Source organism: Rhineura floridana, chromosome 14, assembly GCF_030035675.1.
Source record: "Rhineura floridana isolate rRhiFlo1 chromosome 14, rRhiFlo1.hap2, whole genome shotgun sequence".
Lineage (NCBI taxonomy): Eukaryota > Metazoa > Chordata > Lepidosauria > Squamata > Rhineuridae > Rhineura > Rhineura floridana.
The window spans coordinates 38132803-38150787 of NC_084493.1; the positions used below are offsets into that span (position 1 = coordinate 38132803).

A 17985-nucleotide genomic window follows, 5' to 3' on the forward strand; every position below is an offset into this window, starting at 1 on the left:
TGGTGAGGAGAAAGCTTGTGCTGGCAAGCCCAGGCACCCGGACTTGTGGGTTCTGATTGTGCCCCCGGCAGGTTGGCAGCAGCAGTGTGGGGGGGTGGCTCCTCGGTCTGCGGGTGCCACGTGCTGATGCTGGTGCTGGGCCTGGCTTTCTCCCAAGATACTAGGCCCCAAGGGCCATCCAATGAAGCCGATTGGCAGAAGGTCTGGGATGGACAATAGGAAGGAGACCTTTCCAGACCAGGCAATTCATTGATGGGATGTGGGGCGATGAGCAAAGAGGCTGACGGTGAAGAAATGTGGGGGAGGGGCACTGCATCCATCCCAGACATTGTGAGTTTCCAGAGGAATCTGAGTGCCTTCTTTGGCCAAGCAAAAGATTGCACTAGACCAACATTTGCCTGCCTGGTGCCCTCCAGATTTTTGGACTACAATTCCCATCAGCCCCATCCAGCACAGCTATCATTCATCATCATTGGTGATCACTCGTGGCTGAGTAAGATTGTCTTCCAAGATAAGGTCTTCAACGATGGGTCCGTAAGTGACTGTGGAGGCCAATTCTGGATCCACACAGCCTCCCACAGTGAGGACATAGGTTTCTAGATGGAAGATGGTCACGATGAGGATTTACTTGACGTGCCTTCCGCTTAGCTCGTTTGTCCCTTTCATGCTGTACTCATGCTTCTTCAAAGTCCACAGCACCTTTGATGTAAGCCGCCTTGGGTTTCTAGCATGAAAAGAAAGGTGCGGTATAAATGTAATAAATAAATAAATAAATAAAATTAAATAAATAAATAAAGGCCAATCTCCAGCTGGGACTCTCATGGGCCAAGGCTTCCCAGTTCTCGATGCTCATGTTACATTTTTTTAGATTAGCTTTGAGAGCATCTTTAAACCTCTTTTGCTGTCCACCAATATTTCGTTTTCCATCCTTAAGTTGGGAGTAAAGTAGCTGCTTTGGAAGACGGTGATCAGGCATTCGAACAACATGGCCGGTCCAGTGAAGTTGATGTTGGAGGATCATTGTTTCAACACTGGTGGTCTTTGCTTCTTCCCATACACTAACATTAGTCCGCCTAACTTCCCAAGTAATTTGCAGAATTTTCCAGAGGCAGCATTGCTGGAATCTTTCAAGAAGCTGGGAGTGACGTTTATAGATGGTCCATGTTTCACAGGCGTACAGTAAGGTCGGTAGTACAATGGCTTTGTAAATAAGCATTTTGGTCTCCCTGTGAATATCCCGATCCTCGAACACTCTACGCTTCATTTGGGAGAATGTGGCACTTGCAGAGCTCAGACGATGCTGAATTTCAGCATTAATGACAGCTTTTACAGAGAGATGGCTGCCAAGATAAGAAAAGTGATCGACATTCTCCAGCGTTGCACCATTAAGCTGGATTGATGGTACTACGGAGGGATTGGTTTGCACTTGCTGATGAAGCACTTTGGTTTTTTTTATGTTAAGCAAGAGGCCAAGCTTTTCATATGCTTCTGTGAAGACATTTCAGATAGTTTGAAGAACTTCCTCTGAATGTGCGGAGACTACATTATCATCGGCATATTGATGTTCTATGACAGAGGTTGTAATTACCTTAGTTTTTGCTTTCAGCCTACTAAGATTAAAAAGCTTTCCATCTGTTCGATATGTGATTTCCACACCAGTGGGAAGTTTCCCCTCAACAAGGTGTAGAATCATGGCAATGAAAATAACAAATAAGGTTGGAGCAATGACACATCCCTGTTTGACACCTGATCCCACTTTAAATGGATCACTTTGAGAGCCATTGTTGTCCAAAATTGTTGCCGTCATGTTGTCATGGAGGAGTCGCAAAATAGTCACAAATTTATCAGGGCATCCAATTTTCAGAAGGATGGTCCAGAGAGCAGTTCGATTTACAGTATTAAAGGCCTTCGTCAGATCAATAAATGCCATATACAGAAGTCATTTTTGCTCCCTGCATTTTTCTTGAAGCTGTTGTGCAGTGAACATCATGTCCACTGTTCCCCTGGAAGGGCGGAAACCATTTTGGGATTCAGGGAGGATGTCTTCTGAGATAGATAGGAGGCGATTTGCGAGGATCCTTGCAAGGATTTTACCTGTAGTAGTTAGAAGAGAGATGCCTCGGTAGTTCCCACAATCTGTTCTATCACCCTTTTTGAAAAGAGTGATAATTATGGCATCCATAAAGTCTTCTGGGATCTCCTCCCTCATCCAGATTTTTTCGATGAGCTTATGAAGTTGTTGTGTAAGTTCAGGCTCACCTTCTTTAAAGACTTCAGCAGGAATCCCATCAGGTCCACTAGCTTTGTTATTCTTCATTTGATTGATGGCTTTACTGACTTCATTCAAATTAGGGGATACTTCAAGCTCGTCTCTAATTTGTTGTGGGATTTGTGAGAAGACCTCACCAGACACATAAGAGTTACGATTAAAAAGGTCATGGTAATGCTCTTTCCAACGCAGTGCAATAGACTCTGTCCTTTAGACATTTGGTACCATCTATTGAACGTAAGGGATTTGTACCATAATTTGTTGGTCCGTAGATGGCCTTTGTGGCATTAAAAAAGCCCCGTGCATCATGAGCATCTGCAGAATGCTGGATTTCTTGAGCTTTCTTTATCCACCAGGCGTTCTTAAGTTCTTTAGTTCTTCTTTGGACCTCAGTCTGGCATATATATTTTTTTCTTAGCAGCACAGTTAATGTCTTTTTGCCATATCTGGAAGCCTTTCCTTTCCTTGTCAATGATATGTTCAATCTCACTATCATTCCCATCAAACCAGTCCTGCTGTTTCTTAGTTTGGTATTCAATAGTTTGTTCACATGCTGCAATAATGGAAGTCTTCAGTTTAATCCTCGATGTTTTCAGGGAGTTCTGTAGGTAGATGTTTCTTGAGAGTTGTTTGAAAGCAGGCTCACTTAATAGGATCTTGAAGGGCATGGATGTTCATTTTACACCTTGGTTTTCTTCCTTGGAGCCTAAGTTGAGGAACAATATTAATGGCCATAGTGGATCGAATTAATTGGTGATCTGTCCAGCAGTCATCGGCACATGACTCCCGACGGCATCGCTCATAGGGTTCATTGGAACACACAAGCCCACTCACCACTACAAGGTGATGATCCAGCGAGGGGAGCACAGCTATATCATAACGAGAACAATAAATTTATTTTTGTTATCTGTCTCTCACCTGGAATACTGGTCCTGAGGCGCATTACACAGATTTAAAAATACAAAAACATATAAAAAAAACTCCCATAAACAAATCCATAAAATCCTTAAAAACATCACTATAATGACATAAAGGGTAGAAATTTAACCAAATGCTTGCATACAAAGATGGATCTTCAGCAGCTGTCTAAAAATGGAAAGAGAGGGGGCTGATCAGACCTGACAAGAGAGGGCATTCCGTCGCCTAGGGGCAATGACAGAGAGGTATTCGTCAGTCAGGCCTCAGATATAGTAGGCACTCACAGCAGGCCCTCTTTACTGGCTCTTGTGCGATGGGCATGACTAATGGGGGGAAGGCAGGGGCTGATGTGGCCCAAATCATCTGGAGGGCATCAGGCAGGTGAAGGCTGGTCTAGCTGGACTTTTAGTTAGGCATCATTTCTTATTCTGTGGTTGTGAGAACATGCCAGAAAAGTGAAATGTGCATCCTCATTTAATGGCCCACCTGTGTTGCGTTGCTTTTGCATGGGGTGGGGGAATGAAAGTGTACAATATAACATATATAATATAACAATATAACACACCCTGTGAAACTATTGGCCGACTTAAAATGTGACGGAAACAGCTTCGGACCCAGGTGTCTGAGGACCCACCTCCCACCCAACCCTCTGGGCCCTTCTCTGACCATCCAGCCTTCAGAGGTCCCGGGGGTGGGATGCGTCTCCTCCTCTCCTACCTTTTAATGGCATCCTGAATAGTCCACCTCACCTTGACTCTCAGGGTAGCATCCCCTTTGCCTACATCCGTCCCCCACCTTGCCCCTGCTAAGCCATCACTTCTAGGGAACAGAACGGGTTAAAAGACTCTGGAGAAAGGGGCTGTTGGGGAGATTGTGTGGGTCAGTTGCATGGCCAGGACTGGCCCGAACTGCTTACCTGGCCTGAGGGGGCTTCTTCCTGCTGCGCTTCAGAAACAGCTGCTGATGCAGCCTCCCTAGGAAATGCCCTTGTAACAGCTGTGCCATAACCATGGAGGGCCTGTAGGAACCAGCTCACAAGGCCTTGAACATTTCTGGCACCTGCTTAAAACTTTTTTGTTTAGGGAAGTCTACTCAGATGCATAGATGTTGATGCGTTTTAATTTTTCCTCCTTTGTTACTGTTTTTAATTTGTTTGTTAAAAATTTAATTACTTCCTTCAACTGTTTTATTGATAACTGTAATGTCTTTTGTAAACCTCTTGGAAGGTTTTTTTACAATCAAGCATATAAATTTTAATAAGTAAAAACAAAGAAACAACACGCTGCCTGCAGCACCGCACTTCTATAGTCTCTACCGAGAGCTGAACCAAATATTTGACAGGACTTTTAAAAGTCTACGGATTTCCTGGGAGTAATCCCCACTGAACTATTTTTGAGCAAACATACATCAGATTGTGCCGTTGTACAACTTTTATATAAACTCTTTGGTCATTGTGCTCGACCTCATTAATATACATCCTCCAAAGCTAGCCCACAGGCAACTATCGGTGCAATTATATGCTGACAACGCAGCAATTTTGTCCCAGTCACCTATAGGACTGAGGAAAGCCCTGCGAGCTCTCGCTCAATACTGCCATGATGAACAGTTACAACTGCAAGAAACGTGGTTTTAAACGTAGTTTTCCTTAAGGGAAAAACCCCCTATGAGACCCCAAAATGGTCCCCTGTGGAAGACCCACGACAGAGACAATTGTGAAGCAGTTATAAAGCTTTATTTCATCCTTGCAAGCACGGGTGTCCTACCAGAAGGCAGACACACCCAAATGACATTGGTACAAATCTTTTATCCCCTAGCCCGACGCTTCATGCCCTCCCCTGTTTTCCCCATTGGTCAGGTACTTCCAGGGTTCACAGCCTATCAGATCCGCCTGTCCCTGTCACATGAAACTCCTCCCCTGTTTACATCTCCCACTCCTCAGTTTTAGGCTACCTTATACCCTTATTTATTATTTCCCATATATGGTACTTTACTCCCCTCCCCTCCTCATTAACTAAACATAAAAACTCCCTTTACATCAAGCAAAGCAATGAAGGGCTAAAAACATCAGCTGAATTAGTCAAGTGTAAATCCCCTGTCTATTTTAAAGTAGAACTTGACCACAAACTGTCTGTTCTGGCTGCTTTGTTTGAACTTCAGACAGATGTCCTATTCTAAGAAAAAGCCCCCTTTCTCTATCTACGTTAACTCCAGCTTCTATAGAATTATCTACTGCAAACAGTCTATTAACCTATTAACCATTTATTCTTAACAATAAAAATCACACATTTTATTTATCCTTAACATATTCTGAAAAAACAACACATTATATGCATTTCTCTCACAAATAAAGTACCAGAAAACAAAGGTCATTGTTTTTGCTAAAAGACAGAGGATGCATAGATGGTCAATAAGCGGACATAGAACTGAACAAAGATCTTTAAATACCTGGGTGTGGTCTTTCAGGCAAATAGCAGTCGGAAGGTGCCAACAGAGTACGCTGCCTGGACAGCCCAAAGGAGTGCTTCTGCTATACTAAATTTTATATGTAGTAGAGGAGGATTTAATGTACCAGTGGTAATAAAGTTATTTGAAACCAAATCATTAACCCAGCTCCTATATGGTGCCAAATCAGACCTCATTCCAGTTTTAAACCTCTGGAAGTAGTACAATCTAACATTTGGAGGGCTGTCTTCAAAGCTTTTTTAAAGCTTTTAAAAAAATGTTTTTAAAGTTGTTTTGTTTTGGTGTATTTTAATGTCTATTTTTATGGTGTTTTGATGTGTTTTTAGTGCTTTTGTTTGCCGCCCTGGACTCCTGCTGGGCGGAAGGGCGGGATATAAATAAATAAACAAACAAACAAATAAATAAATAAAGTACCTCACTGTGTTCCAAATGTTGCTTTACAACTAGAGGCTGGCATCCAGAAGGCTGAAACTAGGGCTTGGTTCGCCACCTTTAACTTTTGGCTGAAACTCATCTTTATTCCAATTGGTTTAGCTCCTCTAACTTTCCAGGATGAGTTTCGGTCAATATGGAAGCAAACCTTGTCTCAAAAACTCCAGTTATATGGACTCTCCTTTGGTTATCTCATCTCCCTAGGATATGATATGGCTAGAATGATTCTCAGACAACGCATTGCTGATGTTAAAATGCCAATATGGTCTGGGCTTAACCTCCAACTACACCTTAATTGACAGAGCACTCCAGCCTAATAAACCTGCAAACTACCTTTTTGTACTCTCAGTTCAAAAACATCACAGAGCTTTCACAATGGCACTTTTTAATGTCCTCCCTTCAGCATTTATGGAGGGAAGATATAGAAAAATCCCTTATCATGATCGTAAGTGCCCTTGTGACTCTGGAGGGGTGGAAACGGTGACCCATGTTCTCCTGTTCTGTTCATTCTATCATGATTTACGTAGAACTTTAATTGAACCTCTCCTACTGAAAGCCTCAGGACGATCAGAGGCATTCTATGTTTCTTTACTCCTTTCTGACTGAAATACATTTATTTGTCTTAGTGCTGCCAGATTTTGCACTGCAGCAAGAAAAATTTGCCAGGAACTGGCCCTGGCCACTTTGTGACCTTCTTCCCCCCCCCCTTCTTGGAACTTTATAATCTTATGTTTTAATAATCTTATAATATCATGTTTTAACAAATTTATCTTGTATTTCTTACCCCATTTTATTGCATTTTATTCTTCTAAATCCTTAGAATCCTTATACTAGGATTATCTCTTTTTATGAGAGTTTTATGTCTCTATGTTATGCTGGTCATTGACCATAACAATAAAGATTTGAATACAAAAAGGGGCACTTAAAATGAAATGTTTTCTAATTAAGGACAGAAATGGTTGAAAAAATATTGTGGAATTTGTCCAGTACATGACAAACATTGTCCTTCTTTATATGAATTTATTTTGCTTCAAAAGGCCTACTCACATGATTGTGTCATCATAAAGAAACCCAAACTGACTCCTGCTCTGTTGAATGCGCAAAGTCCCAAATTCAATGCTGGTCATCTCAGAGTTAAAAACTTGGGTAGCAAATGGGCAATAGGTTGATGGATGGATCAATGTCTGATTTATTACATTTTTTCATTTATTTATTTAGCAAAGTATTTTTTTTAAAAAAAATCCTGCTCCATAGCCAAGAGTCTTACACAACATAAAAGACACGACACAAAAGGAGAAGGGATTGGGAGGGAGAAGGGGGGAGGCTAACCCAAGCGCTGTTTCTGACTTACATAAGGACCAGCTGGAATTAGACATTTTCAAGGAGAGGAGGAGCCAACACATCTTGGTCTTCCAGGCGAGCGGATGGGAGAGGTCCCACAGCCCCATCTCTCTCCCTTTCCTGTAACCTGATGGAATGGCTGCTGTAAGCGAGGCGAGGGAGAGGCCTGATGAAGCACAACAGGCAAGGCCATTTCAAGCATTTCTGAGCAGTAACATACAGATCTGGGAGAAGACCTGCTTTGCTTGAGGAAGGTCTCAGGATCTCAATAGGATGAGAATGCCAGACCCTGGAGAACCACTGTCAATCAGTGCAGACCCTACTAAAGATGGTGTAGAATATTCGCAAAATCAGATTTGGTATTGAATTCGGGGATAATCCACAAGTTTGTTTCCTCGTCAAACAGGCTCCCACTCTTTGGGTTCATCTATACAGTGGTTTACTGTGTGTTTAGTGCTACTCACATCCCCTTTTTATTTGCATGGTTCACATGATGTTATTGGCAAACAGAAGCTATCACGCAGTTGCCCCCTGTAAATCCGTACTAACCCAATCCTCTGATAATACGAAAAGGGAAGGAAAAAATGTCTTCACTCTGTATCTCTAGTGCTTGCACATGCTTTGCTCCAATGCGTTTAGGTGGATGTGCCCATCTTTCCCCTCTCCATCCCCACTATCTCTTCCTCCCTTCATTCATTTCATTTGCTGTGGACTGACAAACTGATCTCCCCTGTTCTGCAAGCCTTTTTTATGTTGCTGCAAATGGTGCCTTATTTTTCTTTTTCCCCTAACTTGTGAACAAAAGCATAACACTGCTCAAACAAAGATTTGTATTTCAGCTGTATTGCACCAGTAAAAATAGAAACAATCACACTTCCGGGTTGTTTTTTTAAAAATGAAACTTACTAGTAGAACAAACTGACCATGCCCGATTGCCAGGTAAACAGAGGGAGTGGAAATGTTAAATTAGAAGACATGGTCTTTAGGAAACTGCGTGATTGATGCTTCCCCTCAGTGTGAATAGAAAACACCGTGTTTGCAGCTGGCATTGATCCCTTAATGTGGATGCTGCAAATAGAAAACGGAGGTAAAAACAGCATCTTTAGCACAAAGTTATGCTCCTATGTGGATAAGCCCTTAGATAATCTGGGGAAATTCTATGTGTGGTACTACACCCTAGCTAATATCTGGCTTCTAGCCATTTGGCAAGTGTCTTTTACTTTGGCTTTCGAAACATTCGGCCCTAGAATCTATCCAAAACACTTTTATGAGAGCTGTTCTGGCTGTCTCCACCTGTATACCGAGTTTTATTCTGAGGTTGGAAACAGGTTTACAATCAATTGAATCGCGCATTTGGGTTCTCAGAATAAATGCATGGTTGAAACTGATTTTTGAGCCAAAAGGTCTTGCCCCTTTTATTTTAGTTGATGATTTTAAATCAATGTGGGAAAAGCTGATTTTAGATAAAATAACTATGTTGGGCTTTTCCGTACCGTCAATTCTAAAAATGGGCTATGACACAGCCCATGTGGCTATTTGCCAACGCATTAAAGACGTAGATTTTCAACACCATTTGCTGCTGATAAGAAAACATAGGTATAACCCTAGATGTTTCCTTCCCATGCCCTATTTAGCCGATCTGACTCTTCCAAAATACCAAAGGGCCTTCACTTTGGTGAGAATGAATACTCTCCCCTCTGCTGTTTTGGAGGGCAAGTTTAACAAAGTCCCATACGGAGAAAGAAATTGCCCCTGTGGCAATTAAGAAACGGAAACTAATGTCCATGTTTTATTGAGATGCCCTTTTTATCATGATTTAAGGCAACAGCTAATTTCCCCTATTTTAGTTTCCTTCCCTGGCAGACCAGAATCCTTTTATGTCGATTACCTATTGGGTGATTACTCCCCCCAGGTTGCGTATAAAGTCGCCAAATATATTGCGGCTTCTATTTCTTGTAGGAAAGCATTGATCAAATCCTTGTAAAAACTGATTGGATGTATGTTGCCAACATATTTTACTTGTTTGTATTTATGTGTATCTGGTCTATGACTGAAATAAATTATATTGATTGACTTTGGCTTTCAAGCTGCAACAGAAATCTAGGAAACTCAGAAGAGCCTGGCTGCTAGATCAGACCCAAAGGCTGTCTAGTGCAGCGTCACATTTCCCACAGTGGGAAGCTCACAAGTGGGACTTGAGTGTAGTTGCGTTGTTCCTGCTTGTGCTACCTAGCAACTGCTATTCCAAGGCAGACCTCCTCCAATACAGGAAGTTGCACGCAGTCATTGTTACTAGTGGCCATTGACAGCCTTTCCATTACTTTGTCTAAACCTTTTTTAAAGCCTTCCAAGTTGATGGCTGTCACTACAGTGTGTGGCAGTGAATTCCATAGTCTAACAATGCACTATGTGAAGGAGTACTGTCTTTTGTCTATCTTGGATCTTCCAACATTTAGCTCATTTGGATGACTCCTCTGAGATCTACTATTAAAAGAGAGGGAGGGAAACGTTCCTCTGTCCACTTTCTCTACATCACATTTTTTTATACACCTCAATCATGTCCTGATGCATTGGTTTCCCCCCTAAACTAAAAAGCCCTAAATATTGTAACCTTCCTTGTAGGGCGGTTTGTCCCCTTGAACATTTTGCTTGACCTTTTCTGCTCCTTGTACTTTTCCAGCTCTGCCTTGATGATTTCAGCCAAAGAAAGCGAAATGCAAGGAAGACCCCATTTTCTTGGGAGGAGAATATTTTTGGAAATCTGGGGAGGAAATTTCAGGCCAGCCGTAATTTCATTGATGGAATTTGAAAACCCTTCCTGTTTTTGTGGTGTTGGGTTAAAGACAGAAATTTCTGATGGGCGAGTTCACCTTTTAATATTATATGCTTGACAAAAAATGAAACGTGTTTTTAATCTACACCCTGAGCATTGTTGTTCCCTTCGAATTTAGTGGTAAATAGGAATTTGTTTTTCACACTGGCCTTTATAGGGGAATAAATAAGTCATAGCTATTTACCAAAAAGAATCAAATCTCACAATAGAATAGACAGTTTGACCTTGTTTTGGAATTCTGTAAATGTTTTTATTGGCTCAGCACAGAAAGCGACCTTTAACCCAGGGTGTGGTCTGAAGGCACATGAGGCCACCCCCTTGCTAAAGAGGTCTGCGTCTGGTCAATGCCTGAATGGGTGACCACCTGAGAACCTCACAAGTGCACCACCTTAAATTCCATGATGGAAGAAAGGTGGGATATAAATGGAAGGGGGGGAAATAGACAAGCTCTTTCCATCCCGTTGGATTCTGAAGAGTGGAGCAAGGTTTGTCAGGGTATCAAACACGGGAGGGGGGAGGAGATCGTTGAGCCTCTGGGCCTTCTGCTTTAGCAACCCTCAATTCCTGTACGGAGGGTTACGTTCCGGATCCCCACTGTAAAGCGGAACTCATTGAATAGAATGGCGTGCGATGCCCGAAAACCGTCGTAAAAGTGGAACAAGCGCCATATGAGTGGGGCTTTAGTCTAATTGTGTCTAACTGAGACCGCTGTATTAGCGAATTGCTGTAAAGCGGGGCCCTACTGTACTTTCAAAGGAAAACACTCACTACCACAGTTGCACAGCTGGACTTCTGGAGGGTTGTGTCCGTCAAGAGGGACCTCCTCACTGGGAAACTATTGCAAGGGACCTCAGTGACCTGGCAGGCAATGGACCCTAAAGAGAAAAGCCCAACTGAAGGAAGTGCTTCTTCACACAACTGTTAACTGCCTTATGGAACTCGCAGCCACAAGGTGTAGGGATGGCCTTTGGCTTTTAAGATTAGAGAAATTCACAAAGGAGGAGAGTTTTTTCCAATGACTGTTAGTCATGATGATAGCTAAGAATGAAACCTCTGTATTTAGAGGGAGTCTACCACAGAGTACCAATTGCTGGGCGTTTCCTTCCTGCTGTGTTACTGAATTTCCTGGAGGCACCTGGTTGGTTGCCATGGGAAGCTGGGTGTTCTGGACCTTTGGTCTGATCCAGTAGGACTGTTATGTCTTCACTTTCCTGGGGAATAGAACGTTTGGATGATTCTTCATTGGTCTGCAGATCACTTGACAATCTAGGACAAAGGGTCCAACACCCCCATTCTGTTTCCTTGGCAGGCAAGGCAGTTGGAAAGATCTGGAAAATGGGTGGGGGTGGGGGGTGGGATGGTTTTTCCAGCTTCTACTGCCATCACCAAGAGTTTGCTTAATGCCTTTCACCAAAGATGTCAATAGGTGGCAAAAGGCAGCACGTAAATGTTATTTAATATGATGTAACCTAATCTTGATGGATCCAAAACTGTCCTTTTTCTGAACTCCTTGTTAATGTTCTCCCATTTAATTTAAGCTGTTGAATGCTTGTGCTAATTTAGAAGGGAAGGTCTAACAATGAATGATCCTCAATCTGAGCCCCTCCAGGTCTTTGCTGCTTTTGTCCATCTCTAATTATAGTCTGTAACAGATGAATTTGTGAACATCAGGAAGATGCTTTTGCCAATGAAAAGAGAGAGAGAGAGAGAGAGAGAGAGAGAGAGAGAGCACATCTTGGGAGGGGGGCTAATTGAAACCACATGTGCAAACTTAACTTTAAAAATACTCCATTATAGCACCACGCTCAGTGTTGATAAGTATTCTGCTGTAGGCGCTGAAATGCTAAAAGTCATTTAGACCAACTAATCCTTCCTGAGATCTTCCCATGGAGTTTGTAAAACTTTGTTTTAAAGCCACCAGACACAAAGAGATGCATCACGTAGGGGCTCTCCGTAGAGTTGGCTTTGAAATGTTCTAACAGAAGGATTGGGGAACGTTAAGGAGGCTAGCGGGACGTTTGCCAGAATGAACTGTCCCAAGGACTCCTGACGGTTCACTTGGGCCTAATCGAACAGCAGCACTTTGCAGGTCATGGGCTCTGCTATTTGTCTCTGACCTAACAGATCTGGAGTTCTTCACATCAAAACCGGGTCTTGCTGAGCTGAGATCAAACAGGCAAAGGTAAAGGATTTGGCCAGTGATTTATCATGCCAGGGAGAGCGATCAGGCCAAAAGGGGCCGCTGCGGATGAAACTGACATTCCAGCCGTTTCTCATATGTGCTTAGAAGAGGGCTTCCAAGTTAAACAAAAGGAGTCCCCCCCCCTCTTTTTCTTTTTTTGCTTTTTCAGGAATAAATATTGAGAGAGATCATGTTTAACAAAAAAGTGTTCTCTAGTAAAGGGCAGCATTTTCCAAAGCTGATGATTAACAGGAAGGTCTTTGCCTAAAATAACAGAGTTACACAATCCATCTCCGTGCTACTGCAAAGGGGCACAATCCACCAGGAAATTCTCATGCAAGCCCCATTGAAACAAATGAGAACTCTGCAAGAGTATGTCATGAATAAAGATCCCAGCTCTCAAGTGAGGCACTTTCCATAAGTGCAGTGAGAATTCAGCAACTGCTTTTTAAAACAAAACAAAACCCCTTCTTCTGAACCAGACTCAAACCCCCACTAATGCTAGTCCAGCATTCTGTGTCCATTGGGCTGCTGACATAGGGCAGGAGGCATCGTTCCTCAGGTCAGGCCCAAGGAAGGAGCCTCTGAGGATTCTGACTTCAGTTCTATGGACCTTGGTGCGGTGGGAGTCGGACGTGGGCTCAGTGGGCTCCTCTGCCAGCCTCAGGTTCAGTTGTCCCCTGATCTCTGGTATCAGGCTCAGCACCTGGAGCGTGGCAGTGGTCGGACTCTTTAGCTGATCACACTGATTTGGTGGGCAGGTCACTGCTGGAGTCGAGTCAGGGCACTTCCACGCAGCTGCAGAGCCCAAGCTCACATGCATTCGTTCCTGGGTCAAGGCCGTAGTATCTCCAAAGGAAGAGGTGGCAGGAGATCAGAGCTGCTGCCAGCCAGAGCAGACGGTCTTGGACTAGATGGACCCCATATAAGGCAGATTCATGTGTTTGTTAGCAAAAATGTACAGCTGTGGTTGTTTGCTTTTAGGCTCGGGGCAAGGCACCTGCTTTGCACGCAGAAGGTTTCAGGTGCAAGCTGAGATATTGGAGCGGCTCCAGGAGATGGTGCTGGATCTCAAAGAGCAAGAGGCTGCTCTGAGCCAGTTCAGCCAAGCGGCTAGGAGACCTGGAATCTCCAGATTCCTCCTTGGCTATGAAGCTGACTGGGAGACCTTGGACTAGTGACTCTCTCCCCACCCCCTGCCCTTTGCCCAGCCTACCCTCACAGGTTTGTTGTGAAGATGAAGAAGGATAGTGTACAAATAAAATTTTTTTTTTGTTTTTTTTTTTGTTTTTTTTTTTTTTTGTTTAACTATTTTTGATTTTGTTTTTTGTCTTTGAATGTTTCATGATTTCGTCTTGTATGTTTTATGAAAATCTGAATAAAAACTATTGAAAAAAAAAAAAAGAAGGATAGTGTACAAATGGAATTTTAAGATAAACATGCGTGTGTGTGACAGAGAGAGAGCGAGAGAGCAGGAAGTGTCAGATGGAACAGGAATTCTTGGGCTTCAAGACCAGTGAGGGCCAGGTGTGTGTAGGGGGCACCAGGTACGTGTAAAGCCTACCTGGCCCAATATTGCATGCTCTAACTGGCAGCGACTTCCCAGGGTCTCTGGCATGGAGGCTTTTCCCATAAGCAGCTTCCTGAGAGCCTTTTAATCAAAGATGCCACAAATTGGCCCATGGAGGCCTTTTTGAGGAGGGGTGTGCCTGCTGCAGGAACTCCAGAATGAGTGCCTCCGCAGTGGGTGGCTACCCAGCTTCTGCCTGGAGGCCTCCCAGTGAGGGAGACTCTCCTCCCGACAGACAACTGGTTCCATGGTCAAACCGCAGTTACCCTCCTCAAGACCTTTCTCTCTCCTGATGCTCACCCAAGGTCTCCCCTCCTTTAGATCTAGGCCTGCCCTCTGGGCAGCAGCAGAGAACAAACCTTTCAGGCCCCCTCTCCAACTTCTCTGGACGAGCCTGAAACTTTCTGTGTGAAATGTGTGCTCTGCCAGTGGGCTATGGTTGGCCCCCACGCTAGGTCTGAGAGTGGGGACGGAGTGTGGAGGTGGGCGGCAGAGGCAGGGCGATACTCGTTCACCTCAGCCAAAATCTGTGCTGGCCCCTTTGCAGAAGGACAAATGTCCGCTGGCGACTCCCTGAAGCCAAACTCTTTCAAACTTCTGGGACGCCAAAGTTTTCATTTGGAAAGATTCCACAGCCAGCTGTTGACAACATGCGTCATTCCATGTGGGGAAGATTTGGGTTTGTGTCACATCAGGACAGCCATGTGGCGGGAAGCCTGTGAGCCCTGAGGAATCAAGGTGCATCATCTTCACCACCACCACGCAGCACCACACCTTGGATCGGAGAAGCCTTCCCTTTTCCATGCTCAGCACTGGAGCGCTGAAAAGTTTCCAGACAGAGAGGAAATGAAGGATATGAAATTTCCAGAGGCACAGGTGTTGCCCAGTATCTGCAGTGTTATGAAATATTTACCAAGGGAAGTGGGGGCTGCTGGGTTTTTTGCGTGCCTCCAAAATTGTCCCGAAAAAGTGCCATTATGTACTTAGTTCCTCCAGCCACGAGATGGCTGCTTGGGGCCAAACAGCTGCGATTTCTTCCCCTAAGCCTCTTTGGCGATCAATGCCCCCCCCCCACTTCATAACTTTGGCCTTGAAAGCTCTCAGAGGAATGAGCCTCATATGAAAAAAGGATCACTTTGATGGGATTGAAATTATAACCAGCTACTAAATCAGCGGAGCTAGGAAATTCCGATTCATCCAAAAACATTCTTTTCTCCTATGGGAAACTGTTATTATGTGGATGTTAAAATCCTCTTCCTGTAGGGAGAGAAAACATTCTGGAATTGCAAAACTACAAGAACGTGGTTTATTAAATCCATGGGAAAATAATTCCACCGTGGAGGACCCGAGGGCTCCAACTTCGTTTCTGTCCACTGGCTGAAGCGCTCACTGCGGCTCCAGGGAGGTCACCGAAGGTGCCTGATGACATCATCACAAATCAATATTGAAAGAACGAAACATTTTCACTCACACGTTGTTTCAGGACATATTGCAAGAAAGGAAAGGAAACGTTATGTTGCTTGCCATCCGTGTTGATTCATTTGCCAGTGACGATTGTGATTTGGTTGGTTTTAATAGTAGAGTTTAAAAGGAGGTGGTAGAAAGAAGAGACTCAGTGGATGTCTTGGCTCTTGGTTGCTGTGTATTTTTGTTAAAGATTCTTTTGTCCTAACTGGACTTGGCCACAGGGTGGACGTTAGAAGAAATTTGTACTTAAACCCTGACACCAGTTAGTTTCTGATTAGAATGGTACAGGGAATGTTAGATTAAGTGCCCCCCAGAATTTTTTTGGGGGGTGAGGGTGTTACTTGATTTTTTTAGCTGTAAAGGAAAGAAAGCACAGTGTGGAGGCAGTTCTTCCTGGGCGTGGTGGATTTCCTCCCTCCTTAAACCTGGATGAACTTCACTTTACTTCTCGCTAAGAAATGGGTGAGACACGGTCATTTTCAATTTTGTATTCAGCGCCACTCAGCAAGTGTTCACAAGACTGTTACTCCAGATTAATCAATTTGGGTTCATAGTACGAGGCAAGGGGAGATTTGGGTGTCATCAGCAAGGGTTGCAGAGTGGGAGATGGACAGAGCTGGGTGCAGAGAGGGATTTCTGCACGTGCTCTTGCTTAGACAATGCTGTTTATTCATTTGTTTATTTACATTGATTTATATTTTTTTACATTTATACCCTGCCTTTCTTCTGTCATAGAACCCGGGGGCATGCATATGCATCCTAGAAGTGGTCAGTCACCCATCGAGGCATGGACCAGACCAGACCTGCTTAAAGGTGGTGGTCTCACCTGCCTTCAGGTCATACTTGCATGGCTGCAACCAAAGCAAGCTGTTGGGTCACAGACTGTTTTGGGAGTGCCAAGTCTGGAATGAGCCCTTAGGGACGCCAGGTGAAGATTCTGTCTGGTTCACTGTGAACAAAAGAGGAAGCCACAACAGGCCAGACTGACCAGTAAGGACACTTCTTAACAGCAATAGACCAGCAGTGGTCAGGTGATACAAGGTTCCTCATCCCTATAAAATCTTCCATTATAGGCTTGTTTACTGATCTGAGTGGCTACCAGGAGTCACAACAATGGCCTGAACAAACCCTGCCTGTTTCTCCACAACTGCCCTTAGACCCAAGGTGCCATTGCTGAAAGACTCCTCAAAGAAAGATTGCTCAAAAAGGTCCCTCCCTGCCCTCCATACATGGGCATGTTTTCTCTCCAGTTAAATCACCTGTGTGATAGGAACCCAAGAGGAGATTTTTCCGAGGCACACCCTCGTTTCCTCTCTGGGCGCAAGTACCGGTCTCCAAAGGGTTCCTGTGTCTGTGGCCTGCCCTGGGCTGTCCCAGCTCCTCTCCCCATTGGTGGGGCTTCCCCAGCCACCCCCCCCCGCAACCTTGTTTTCATCAGAACCAGGCATATCCAGGCAGGTCAGGTGAACCTTGTGGCTCGCTCCAGTGTTAGGCCAGCTAGATGCTAAGTTTGTGTTTTCTTTTGTCTTGCGCTCTGCTTATCTGTGTCCCATTTCCTTACTCATTCTTAATGTAGACTCCTCTTTTTTTATATATATATTGGAGGCTGGCCAGTTGTTTTAGATCACCCTACAGCTTATCATCTTTCACCAGCAGCACTCCAAGGTTTGGGCAAACAGAGAATCGAGAAAGGATGAGCTGCGTCTTCCTTCCAGCAGCGACTGGAGGGAGTCGGCTGGACATTTCCCGGTTCCCAGGCTAAGAGCCTGAAAGCTGTGGTTGCCTCTGCAGTCCACTAGATAGAGCTTACAAGTGGGGTTGTGGCAGCACTGCCTACAGGTTGGAGCTGAGAGGGGGGCTTCATCCCCTTGCAGGGTAGATGACTCTGTGGTGTGGGGCTCCATGCCTGCTCCAGGGCACAGGCTGCCTTCACCAGACTGAGGTAGTGGGGCCCTTTCCCTTGTGCTTGTGGTTTGGGGAGCCAGTGGGGTTGTCTAAAGCCCAGGGTGACTGTGACCTGGAGTGGCGAGGGGAAGCGCACACCAGAAGGTGGAGCAGGCAAGGCAGAGCATGGTCCGCAGGTGCACAGGACAGGTTGGAAGCCCCTTGCCCAGTTCCAAGATGGACCTTGCCCATCTGGTGCACCACGGGGGAGGACTCAGACTGCCTGCAGGAGATGGCAGTCATTTTGGTAAGAAACAGAGCCACGGCAGGGAGAAAGCGTTGTGAGCTACGAATTTCTTTGGTTCCCCCTCCCCCCGTGGCCACTGGACTGGGCCCAGAAAGTCTTTGCAGACTTTTGAAGTGCAACTAAAACCCATTCAGGAGAGACTCTGTTGGGATGAGTGGCGGCACCAATGGCTCTTTCTGGCCACCTTTTGCTCCCTGAGAGAAAAGTTGTCAGCAGCCTACAAGCCAGGGGTGCTGCCAGCCAAGTGTCCCCTCACTGGGCAAAGTGATCAAGAGCACCTCTCCACCGAGGGCAAGATGGGACCCAGAAGGAGAGCCCT

General features: G+C 44.7%; 1 protein-coding gene across 4 annotated transcripts in view; it reads left to right on the forward strand.

Moving 5' to 3' along the window:
* The window catches only part of ALDH1A2 (aldehyde dehydrogenase 1 family member A2), a 94764-nt gene that overhangs the window by 12668 nt on the left and 64111 nt on the right, over positions 1-17985 (forward strand). For 2 of the 4 annotated variants that reach the window (XM_061595174.1, XM_061595173.1), the window contains exon 1: positions 15341-15937. The exons of 1 other annotated variant lie outside the window; for it this stretch is intronic. Coding sequence is in view for 1 of the 3 variants with exons in the window: in XM_061595172.1 (XP_061451156.1) it covers positions 15905-15937 (33 nt within the window). In the remaining 2 variants the exon portion in view is untranslated. Of the gene's footprint in view, positions 1-15340; positions 15938-17985 lie in introns of those variants that run through there. One more of the 4 variants, XM_061595172.1, reaches the window with a different exon arrangement.